The sequence below is a fragment of the Homalodisca vitripennis genome, chromosome 4, assembly GCF_021130785.1.
Source record: "Homalodisca vitripennis isolate AUS2020 chromosome 4, UT_GWSS_2.1, whole genome shotgun sequence".
NCBI lineage: Eukaryota > Metazoa > Arthropoda > Insecta > Hemiptera > Cicadellidae > Homalodisca > Homalodisca vitripennis.
In genome coordinates, this window is record NC_060210.1 from 59,980,774 (window position 1) to 59,993,333 (window position 12,560).

General features: G+C 30.3%; 1 protein-coding gene across 1 annotated transcript in view; it reads left to right on the forward strand.

Moving 5' to 3' along the window:
* The first annotated feature begins 267 nt into the window (after nucleotides 1-267).
* Nucleotides 268-12,560, forward strand: part of LOC124361035 — a 35,366-nt gene continuing 23,073 nt past the window's right edge. The window contains exons 1-6 of the mRNA XM_046815073.1: nucleotides 268-1,963; nucleotides 2,892-3,033; nucleotides 3,286-3,495; nucleotides 7,572-7,772; nucleotides 8,498-8,654; nucleotides 10,068-10,184. Of these exons, the coding sequence (XP_046671029.1) occupies nucleotides 2,893-3,033; nucleotides 3,286-3,495; nucleotides 7,572-7,772; nucleotides 8,498-8,654; nucleotides 10,068-10,184 (826 nt within the window). The 5' untranslated portion in view covers nucleotides 268-1,963; nucleotide 2,892. The remainder of the gene's footprint in view (nucleotides 1,964-2,891; nucleotides 3,034-3,285; nucleotides 3,496-7,571; nucleotides 7,773-8,497; nucleotides 8,655-10,067; nucleotides 10,185-12,560) is intronic.

Below are 12,560 nucleotides of genomic sequence, written 5' to 3' on the forward strand. Positions count from 1 at the left end.
CTGACGTAACGTAATCTATAATTGACACAAATTAAAGTATAATTTATGATTTATATAATTATGATAATTGTGTTTTTAATTGATTTACGTATATTTATTTTTTAGATCAGAACTAATGACAATACATATCTCACGTTGCTTTTCCTTTGGTGGAAGACAAGTCTAACGGGACCGGTCAGTGAGAAACAATTTTGCGTCAGCTTTAGTTGGTAAACTTGTTAATTGATTTTATTAGTATTATAATTCGCGTGTAGTCTGTAAATAATATGTGGTTTGAATTGCTCCTAGTGGTTTGATATCCTAGTGGAAGCAAATATAATGTAGAACGATGGAGCCCTATAATAATAATGAAACGGAAGTAGATAAGTTTATAGTATCTATTATTTCAGTCTTCACAGCTAAGAGGTTCAAATCGTAAAAAGATTCCTTAGGCTCTTATTTTAGGTTTAATGTGCGAAAAAGAATGTTCTTAAATTATATTGCAAACACGCAATAGTAGAGGGTGCCTTTTTCCACGACCAGAAAAAGTATAGAAACTCGGTGTCAGAAGACTACTTAGTCAAAAAGACTTTTCTGGCACTTATAATCTTTTCTCGGTGTGTTATTCCCAGCGTACTAATAAAGTTTACATTGTTGCCCCAATTAAGATAGCCTGGCCATTAAATTATATCGGTGTGAAAAGTCTACTTCAGTCAACAAGGGTCTACTTACGGTAATTTGATCTACTTCCGGTTCCATAATAGCGTTTGATTGTTGCTCGATTAATAAAATATATAATACTTTTGCCCGAAAAGCCTACTATGGTATAAAAGCAACTACTTCCGTTTACTGTATTTCATTCCGATCTAAGGTATTTATAGCGTGCAGTAACTTTAGCGTTGTGATTTCTATCAAGAAACATCACTCTTCTAATGTATTTATGATAAAATTGTGCTTAGTATTTAGAATACTTTGTTACAGTTTCTATTTCAAATTCGTTACTGAATTTTGTTTTGGTTATTTTTATCCCGTATACTTAAGTATAAAAGTCTTCTTCGGTCATAAAGGTTAGACTTACATTTTAAATAATCTTACATGCTGATGAGTTCCGAAAATAGAACGAAAACAGGATCAAACGCAAACTGGGTCATAAATAAATTTCCCATTTTGCAAGACACTTTGTCCAGGCGACAAAGCTTTGTGACAAAGAGATCGGTCACCCTTTTGGGATCCGAACGGGATTTTCGATTCTATGACTAGTTGATCTTTATTAAAAATCTTTCATTTGTCCAGTTGAAATCATAAGACAAGTGTGTGTACTATTTGATTGTTGAACGCCATTGGAAAGTTTAAAAACAAAATATAGTTATTGTATGGTGTACAACCCTATTTCAACCCCTGAGGATGTTTGATTTTTATGAAATTTGGTTTCATATGCATTTTGTTTTATTATTTAAATCATGAGTAACGTGTATAACAAATTTAATCTTTTTGTGACATAGAGCAATTGAGAAAAGAAATATAGTTGTTCTAGTCGTTGCAACCCCTTTGGAACCCTATTTGATCTTTATGAAAATGCTTTAGTTTTTATACGTAAGTCATCAGGCATACGTGTGCTAAATTTCTGCTGAAACTTTCTGGAATATCAGGAAGTTAGGGAATTAGTAATAAGTGAGTGAGTGCGTGAGTAAAAGCTTTGCCTTGTTTGTATATAAATATAAAACATTTTTATCAAAACAGTATAATCTGATTTATAGTGGTTGATTACAGTTAACAAAATTTGAAGCATACTGAAACTTGTACTGGAGATTTCGATTTTCGTATCCATAACGAGGGTTGTTTTGTTAGTATTATCCAACGAATTATCATACTCAGCTCAAGTATGATAAATGTTTGAAGAGTGGTCGAGAACTCCGCTCAATGCGAGGGATTGATCTCCGGGGAGCGTCCTGCCAATGTTTGCAGTCTACTTCATTCAAAACTAGTTAGTATTCTGACCAATAACTATTCTATCATTCGCTGTTATTAAGTGCGTGCTATTTACAATTGATTATATTTGATTTTATGGAAATGTTAAACATGTTTCGTATATATATTTATGATAAAATTGTGCAAAAGTATTTAGAAGACGTACTTACAGTTTCTGTTTCAAAGTCATTACAGAATCATGTTTTGGTTATTTTTATACCATATGTTTATTTTTGGATATCACACAATACTTGAGTTGGATTTTTGACGCAGTTAGAACTTTACCGATGTAGTTTTCAACATTTATCCAGCAATTAAATGGACCTGTAAGAAGAATAGTCAGGGTAAAAATAAAATAGATTTATCGCTTCTCACTAAAAGTTTCGATAAACAGGGGAAAATCTATCAAAGAAGATTAGTATGAACCACTCATGTACACGGAACAAAATCTATGAAGCTAATATATATATATATATATATATATATATATATATATATATATACACTGTAGATAAATTTACATACCGATTTTTATTTTAGGTGCCTGTTAAAATACTTTATATGTAGGATTAATTTTACCATAGTCGTGTAGAAAAAGGGTTAAAATCTGGCCGCTTACGATGCTTGACCTCAACAGCAAACTGGAACTAGTCAATTAAAACTGTTAGTCAGTTAATACGATTAAACAGATAGATTTTTAAGTATAACTTGACACAAAGTTAATCTAGCCGTAACGGCGCATGACATAATTATATACATAATTATACATACAGTCCCTGCCATTAAAGGCATATTTAAAGTGACATCATTGAATGTTGAATCGTAATATCGTTATTTTGAAAACCACTACAGTAGTTTCACTGCACTATTGACTCTACTTCCTGTGCCTAAGGGGTCCCAGTGTAGCCCAATTATACCCTCCCTGATGTGTTGTTACATTACAGAATGGTGATTTGTGCTAAAAGCCACTTAGTTGTCCTGTTGGTGGTGGTGGCAGTCAATTTGGTAGTCGCTGTGGACTTGGACCAACAATTGGAGAGAGATGACATTATAGAGGCTGTGAACTCTCGTGACACTACATGGACGGTTAGTTTATTTTCGTGTAACACATCTTTCTGATTATTTTAATTTTTATCCATCTACAACCTAATCTACTATTTTCAGAACTGTTAAATTTATATTGGAGTGTACATTTTAAGAAACCAATTTGGTGTTAGTAAATAATTAGTATAATTTTGAACAAACTATATACACCTTATCAATGTGACCTTACATAATTTTTAAATACTACTATCACACATAGTTACTACAAACATTGCTTTGCATGTTTTAAATCAGGCAAGAAGAAATTTTGATCCGTCTCTAAACAAAAGATATTTAAGGAATCTTCTGGGCTGGAAACGACGTCCTGGGGGAAGTAAACTACCTCAGCTTCCTGATGACTTGGATAACATAGAAGTTCCTAAGCATTTCGATGCACGCAAGAAGTGGAAGAACTGTATATCTTTACAACAAGTCAGAGACCAAGGACCTTGTGGTTCTTGCTGGGTAAGTTTTGCCATTTCTCTGTTACTATTCATGAATATGAAATAGGAATTCTAAAAATGTAATAAATATAATTGTTTTAAGGCGCAAGTTCGCGAAAATTGATTGTTAATTGAATTTAAAATATAATTCCTTTTACAGAGTATTCTAATATGTTATAAATGCTAAGTAACAAGTTTAGCTAAGGGTTCTAAATTAGGCATAATCTAAGATAAACCTTTAAGAAGAAATTTATTATTTTCAAATTAACAACAGGTAAATAAATAAAAGGGTGTAATTTCAATTACGTTATTCGATCTTATTCGATCCGCAATTTACATTTGATATACACAGAGGATTTCACTTTTCCATACTGTTTTATAAAGAAGTAAAATGATAACAATAGTAGTAAACTAGAATGTTATCTTCTAGATCTGATCCATCATATCTGCAACATCACTGTGCAACTAACAAAAAGTTTGACACCCAGCATCTACATAGAATAGTATACCTCAAAACTACAAAATTCACATTTTAGAAAAATAAATAGATATAATATGATTATTAAATGCAAAATAATACAGACAGAAGAAACCCATATATGTTATTTTTTCATTACCAACACGTAAACGTGAAATAGTTAGGACAATTCCATCTGCAGAGAAACGAATTCAATGTTGACGTGTTTTACGTCGGAAGACGTTTTACGGGGGGAAATGATTGAGGGAAGGTTTTTGCCTGTATACATTAAATATACTATTTTTATGAAAATATTTTCGAAATAGTAAGTTTTATAAGGTAAGCGGATAAATCGTGTACTGCCAGAATATACCGAGAAACTAAATCCCTTTATCTATGCCCAGCCTGTAATAGAAGAAGAAGAATAGTTTTTTAGTTCCTTTAAGATATATACAATTATAACATGTTTAAATGTAACTTAAAAGTAACAGAACAATATTCAAACAAAAGAAAAAAATCAATATAACTTAGCATTTAAAAATACACGTATCGAAGAAAATTCTAACTACACATAATCTAAATAACAAAAATTATTACTATAAAAAATAAGTACTAGATTAATCATCTTAAGAAAATAAAATAGGGACTCAGATGAAACATGCCTTTATAGAGGTTCCATCTATTAATTTATTATATTAACGCGATTAGGCTAAAAAAATAGCGTAATCTTTTTTCTCCTTATTAAATAAGTTCAGAAAAAAATATTTTTAACTTTAGACGAGACTAACATTGTATGAAATTATTTTATACAATTTTTGTATACAAATGTTGTATACAATTCGTAACAAACAAAATATGAGTAAAATCTTTCATGCAAATAAAACTTGAAAGCTATGTATTATTTATTAACTTTTTATATCAAGACTGAAATCAACACTGTCCAAACTTATTTACCAAATTTTTATTCTTTCCATAAATAATGCCATATTCTTGGAATTTTTGATCTCATTTGGAAGAAAATACAATGCTTTTGGGTTCTAAAGCACAGAAGAATTTCGTGTAAAATGTTAAGTGTGATTTTAGGACAGGTAATGATTCTTACTTTCTAAATTTTTGTTTATGTGAACTATTTTCTAATTCATGTTTCTAGCCACATAACATTGTTTCAGGACCTTGCAAATAAACTTGTACGGTACTTAACTAGAAAATCTTTAGATAATAAAATATTGGGTGCGATATTTTACTCTTTTTTACTATCAGTCTCATTAACTTTTTCTGTTTTAAAAATATTGGATTTATAACAATATCAAACGTCCCACCCTAATAAAACAAACAATTATTTATTCCACTATGCACCAAAGAGAAACATAATGTTCTTAAAATGTTTTATTATAATATACGGTATGTGTTTAAAAAAATAAAAATATCTTTGGATGTTCAATTTTTATTTTAGATTTTGTACAGGTTTTTTCCAATTAATTTACTTATAAAGAAACATTCCTAGGTATTTTATATTATATGTTTGTCCTATCTTTGCACATTCCATATTACATTGTGTTAGTTGACAAAAAACTTTCAACACATAATTTCACTTGTAAAATGGATGTCCTTTCTCAAACTGAAGTTTATATATTTTGTTTTTTTCTGGATTGAAAAGCATATTGTTGTTTGCAAATCACCATTGCAATACATTAAGATCTTCAGTATTATCTTGTCTTATGTCTTCCCAATTATCCATTACATAGTACAATGCAGTGTCATAAACAAAAAATATCTGGATTCCATTGAAATTTCTATCACAAAAATCGTTTATATAAGTTAAAAATAGGATTCCTCCTAAAACTTACCCTTTTATTACCCCATATTTAACAAAACCCAATTTGCTGTATGTTGAGTTTGATTTTACACATTGCTGTATATTTTCTAGATACCATTTATATACTCTACCTCTAATTCCACAGTTTTCTAATTTACTTAACAATTTTCCATAGTGAACGGTATCAAATCCCTTCTTTAAGTATAAACATTTTCTACTTACTTTTTTATCTGTGTTCAAATCATTAAAGACAGAATACATGAAACATTGTAAAGCATACTCTGTATTGAATCCTTCTATAAATCCAAATTGTTTGTTACTAAAAAATGTGTTTGTTCAAGAAATTTATTAATTTCTTTTTCATTAATTTCTCATAAGTTTAAGCAAAGGTAGTAAGAAGGGAAACAGGTCTATAATTACTACAGCAATGCCTTGAACCGCCCTTGTACAATGGAATAACCACAGCTTCTTTCAGACGATCGGGGAAAACATCCTTTTCAAAACTGGCACTGACCTCCAAAAAGACACCATTACCTCCAGAATCTTTGGATATACATTTTTTAACATAGAAGAAGTAATATTGTCTATTACTGGCGAAGTACCATTTCTTAAACTTTTTATTACACTTATCACATCATCTGGTTTATATTTTAGTTAGCTTATCTACTAAAGAAAGAAAAGAGTCGTTAAGTTCATCTGAGACAGCTGATAAATCGCTTTATAAAAGCCCATTGATATCTACAACGATTTCTGTATATTTTTACTTTCTGATTAGTCACCTCATTTATTATATTCCATCAAGCTTTTGAGTTTCCATGACACTTTTCAAAAAGTTGTGGATAGTCCTTTAAATCTAGAATTGGTCTCATATTTTAGTACGTGACCAATTTTAAAGTGCCACGGTGCATTTTGGTATTGTCATACATTTTATTTTTAATCCTTACTTTCATGCAAATAAAATCAGTTATCCAGAGTTTCAATTTTTCACGTTTAAATTATTTTCAATACTTCTGCTTTACTCTTTTAAATTACATTTTTCAGTATATAATCAAAAGGGTGAAAAGCGGTAGAAGGGTTTGAGTCACTATAGCCTTCAGTCCAATCTGTGTTATCTAGAAAGATCTACATTGTTGCGTAATCGATGCGATAAGCGGCTGGCTAGCAGACAAGTACCTCCTTATCGCTCTACATTCCACTAGGACAAATAGTACTTTGTACTTGAATCATCGCATGATCTGTTCGTATATTATTTCTACATAAATTCCCATCTATTTTTTATTGGCCATCTTTGCTTATACGTGGTAAATGCATGTGTTATCTGTTATTCTTGACAGATCTTTCAGTAAACATTCTAAACCAATTGTGAGGCTAATATTATATTAATCTATTTTAATAATATTTTATATATATTACAATTAATATCTCGTATGAAAATTGTTTTTATTTTGCAAAAAATTGTTATTATTTAAAAAAATAAATGATTAATTTAATTTAAAAGTAGTTAATTGTATAAAACGCTCCTTAGAAATTGTAAACTTCTTAGGAAATGTCATGAAACACACTATGTGCCATATGTTTATGTAAGATATTGAAATAATTCTATTAATGTTATTGAATTTATTTAAAAGAAGCTAGAAGTATGTCGTATTCCATGGCAGAAAACATTTCAAGTCGTTTTGAAAATACCGCCTAGACAGGCAGACATACGTGAACTCTTTTCAGTACCTCAAGTATTAGGGTTCAAAAACGTTTAGCTAATAAACTTTATATGATGCGTCATTATCAAAGGTTTATATGAATTAAAATCAAGGTTGCTTTTACCTAGGCTGTAGCAGCTGCTGCCGCTTTCACAGATCGTTGCTGTATCGCTACCAAGACCGCGTTCAACGGCCATCTCTCCGCCGAGGAGCTGCTCTGTTGCTGCTCTTCCTGCGGCCTCGGTTGTGATGGTGGGTACGACGACGAAGCGTGGACGTACTTCAGCACCAACGGCATCGTCACTGGAGGGGATTACCACTCTCACGAGGTATATCCTATGGACAGCAAACAACTGCTTAGATTTGTAAATAAAATGTTTGTAGGTGGCCGTTATTTTTTAATGATATTGTTTTTAAATATTAATAAACATTTTTATCTTTTATTAATCGGACGTAAAACACATCTTCTGCTAGTTATAGGAGTTTGAAACTATAAATTTCACAATATTTTTTTATAACTTCTAATTAGCACCAGACTAAAATTTATTTATCTAAATAAGAAAAACTCAACAACATTATTCACTCCTTACATACATTTTCTTAGCGTACTGCTATAAAATAAATACATGCAGTATTCCCTAGTAGCATCTTCATGACAATGATGTGTGTTTATATAAAACACATCACAAATATTTTGTAATTGAAATGAGGTCTTCTTTTTTAAAGTATACATTTTTTTTAAAGTTCGTTAATCTTAAATGAAATGATGCTGTAAAGTTGCGGCAGATAAAGATCTGTACTAACTTTGTATATAATTTTAACTTTGGTTAAATAACGGTGCTTTGTCCAAACCAGCTGATAGTACGAGTATGAAATCGTATGAAATCATACAGTTGAACACTGGCCAAGCACAATAAAGCACTGATGAATGCTACTCGTTACCATAAAAGTTGCTCCTAAAAATAATAAATATCCTATCAAAGTGTTATTTTGACATGCTAGGACTTAAGTTAGTTGAAGTTTTGTGCCGTTAAACTTTAATTTGATCTCGCAGGGGTGTCAACCCTATACATTGCCCACCTGTGAGCATCATGTACCTGGGAGCAGGAAAAACTGCAGTGCTTATGGAGACTTGCCAACACCACCGTGCAAGAATGTCTGCTACAACAAGAAATACAAAGATCACACTTTCGCTGATGACCACCATAAAGGTGTGACACATTATGTGTATAACTTAGAGTCAGATCTCTAAAGAAAGTGTAATGAATATGTTGCGACAAAGAGTCTGCAAGCATAACATTTACCAATAGTTTCTTTTCCGACTACTTATGAATAATCAACATCTTGTATTACCATATAAATATATAAATAATGTCTACAGCTAAACATTATATTTTATATTTTTCAACTTGTCTAACTAAAATGTAATAAATGTATATTTTCTGTAATATGTCGATTTTAAGACATTTACGTTTAAAGGTTTTAGAAACCTGCCCTTTTGAAAATAAAGCTTCTAAAAATTTAAATTTTTCTATAATTAGGTCTTTAGGTTATAAAAATATATAATAAGTTTAAAATTAATAAAACAAGCCGTTCTCAGATTGAAAATTGTTGAGTTGAAAAACAAAATGGTGGCTATTAGTGTAGTTATTGAGTTTTAATATGATATTTTGATTTATCTTTGGTCCAGTAATAATAACTGAAAATATTGGTGGAGACTTCTTAGACACCCTGTACTTATAAATTTATAACGCAACGAATGGAAACTCATATTTAGAGCTTTACTTTTTATTAGTTGATCATTTAATAGTTGAAATTGGTGGGTACACTGCATTGACCGTTATGTTCAATGAGTGTATAATACCTATTATTTTATTATATTTCTATGTAAATTAGAGGTTGTAATCTCTATGAAAGGCTTCATATTTAGTAGGAAACATAAGTACGGGTATTTAATCTGCCCTGTCAGCGAAATAATAGAAATGAAATTAAATGAAAAATGTCTTTATTTACAGAGGCGAAGTTAGGACTTAACCTCCGAAGTCCTCTCTGCCACTTAACCTCCAATTCAATAATTCAATGGAAGACGCGAAAATGCATAAGACGAAGGTCTAAGAATCCTTTTAAACCTGTTTTACGATTGCGTTACATTTTCAATTTGCATCTTATTGTATTACATTATTACCTTTTAGTATATTTAAAACTTTCCAATTGAGAATAATAAATGAGAAAAAAAGCCAAATTGTAAAAAATTCTCCTTTTTGAATTTAGTTAAAAATGACGGAGTATTTAAGAGTATTTTAAATAGAACAAATTTTTGAATGAAGACGATACTTCTGATTTATCAAATAAAAATGTGATTTGAATGTAAAACTTTGGAAAAGTTTTTAAAATGCAAGAAATGTTCTTCTCAAAAGAGATGAATCCGTTCGTGCATGTCGAATATTCTGTTGTTTACACAAGCATGTCACGAACAGAATCTTCATGTTTGAGAGTTTGCAAGATTACTGCTGGATCTACGATTCATGATTCATCTCGGTTCACTATTATGTTTATCTAGTTTCTTATTAGTTACTTTTATACGAAGTTGCAGTAACTTTAATTCCATTATTGCAATGTTTCAGTTAAATCTACTTTCACGATTGTGAACGATGTAGCAAAAACACAAAAAGAAATCTTTAAACACGGTCCTGTGGAAGCTGGGTTTGATGTATATGAAGACTTTCTAAGCTATAAATCCGGTAAGTGTATCGATATAATTTTATCCTAATTATTCATTATAAACTGTACATTGTTTAAGGCAAACTAGTTTTACCTATACATTATTTACGTGCTTAAGTTTTATTATTTGTGCGATGTTTTGTATCATTGACATATATGGTAAAATACAGTCTTAATAATTCAGAAAAATTGATAAATATAGATTTAAAAGTATATGAAAAAATAATTTAGTACAATAGAGTATTTATAGTCTTGAGATATGGTACAGAGTAGTAGTAGTGTGTTAAATAAAGTTTACCCTCTTTTGGAATTCTCCCCTACATAAGGTGATTTTGTTAGCGCGATCTGATTTAGAAGTTAATGTGAAAGGAAAACATTGTCCATATCTTAATTTCGTATACTTATTTCAACAACCATTCAAAATAATTTTAAAACTTCAAGACTGTGCATGAAATATAATTAATTATTTGATGCAGTATTGATAAATATTGTTTTATAATCTAGCAATTACACATTGCTTTGTATGCAACTTCGTATAAAATAACATGTATGTGTCTTTTTAATGGCTTAAATACCACTTATAGATATTTTTATGCAGTAATACATATTAATGATGATCGCTGAAAGAAATTGAATGAATAGCTTCAAAAAAGTCAGTAACATTTAACATGTTTTAAGCTAGCATGTTGGAATACTAAGTCCGTCATGTTTTATCTGTCTTTATATAGAGCATAAGACGTGTGTATAAAATTACATCGTTTTAGAATATTGGGAAGATTAAAAACAAAACATAATTCTTCTAGGTCATATGCAACACCATGTAAACACCTATGAATCTTTAATCTGTATAAAAATGTTTTAATTTTTTTTATCTAAGTCATGAGGCATAACAAATTTTAAATTTATGGAATATAGTGAAGTTGGAGGCTTAGTGAAGAGTGAGTTAGTGGGGGGATTTGTTTTTTATATTCGATTTGCTATTGAATATCAGGTATTATAATAACTGTAAGATATTGAAATCTCCAGATTCATTTCAGAATAGTTGGACATTAAGTTTAATTAGACACAAGAGCAGCGGCCCTGACATGGGAGAGAAAAACAGATTTTATGAATACCAATGAAATAGAAAAATTACTTTACGCCATATCCGTATTTAAAAGTATCAATTGAGGCATAAAAATATAAATAATTTAATCGGTGTCTATTAAAGAACTTTAAAAAATATTTAAAAACATTGCCGTAGGAATTTATATTTTAAAATGGTTTATGTTGTATCAAATTGCTGAACATTTGACCCTTTAAGATTACATATTCATTCCTAATTGTGGGAGATTTACAAGCAATCAGACATCTATTCATTGTAAAATCTACAGTTCTGCTGTTAAAACGTATTAATTTAGGCTATTTATATAAACACTATGCAATTAAATTGACTAAGCGTTCAGCGTAGTCTCTCCCAGTAGTTGATGTCGTAACTCAGAGGGTTGAGATTTCGTTTAAACTCCGCCATGGGGCGAACATGAGGCCACATACGCTGAACCAAAGTCTGACGTGCGCTTAACTGTGTATAACCACTCGTTATTTCTCTAGGTGTACGTATATGATGGTATTACCAAGATCCCCCTCATTTTCCTTACAGATAAGAGTCACAAAAACATTTGCGACACCACTTCTTCAAATCATACCTCTTCTTGATAAAAAATACAATTGGGGAACTTTTTAATTGTAACGAACATACTTTGCTGATAAGAGGGTGAGACGTTGAGGAAAGATGTTGAGAATAAAATATTTTTATATATAATACCCAACAACAATATTTATACAACCTCTGGACCTCTAGTCTTGTTTGATTAAATGGATGAAATTATTTTAAATAGGTTCAACTTTATGTCTAGATTTTAAATCGTCCAGTGTGTAATTAAGGGATGTTGCATTTTCTTTCTTGTAGCAGCTCTAACCCTTCTAAAACGTTTAGAACACAATAGTTGAGACACCATGTTTATATCACCTCTATATAGACTTACTTAAGATCATTGCTTAGTTCGTACTTAGAAATAGAAAACATCACTTTACTACTATAACTATTTACTAATTATGGTTTCTTTTTATTAAAATATATGAAGGTATATGTAATGTAGTTTAAACATTAGGAAAATTCAAATTTAACCAAACTAATAATTTAAATATGCAATAGTATCTAAAAATTTTCCAGTGATGAGGTTTATAAAATAATGTATACTACTTTCGTTTGTAACATATTTAATTTAATATTATTACTAAAACAAAAAATAGAAAAAAATAAATATTTATTAAAAGTAAAATCCATGTTCCAACTGCCTTACTTAAACCGGATACAGAATCTATCTTATCCGATCGGATGTATATATGTCGCCAAT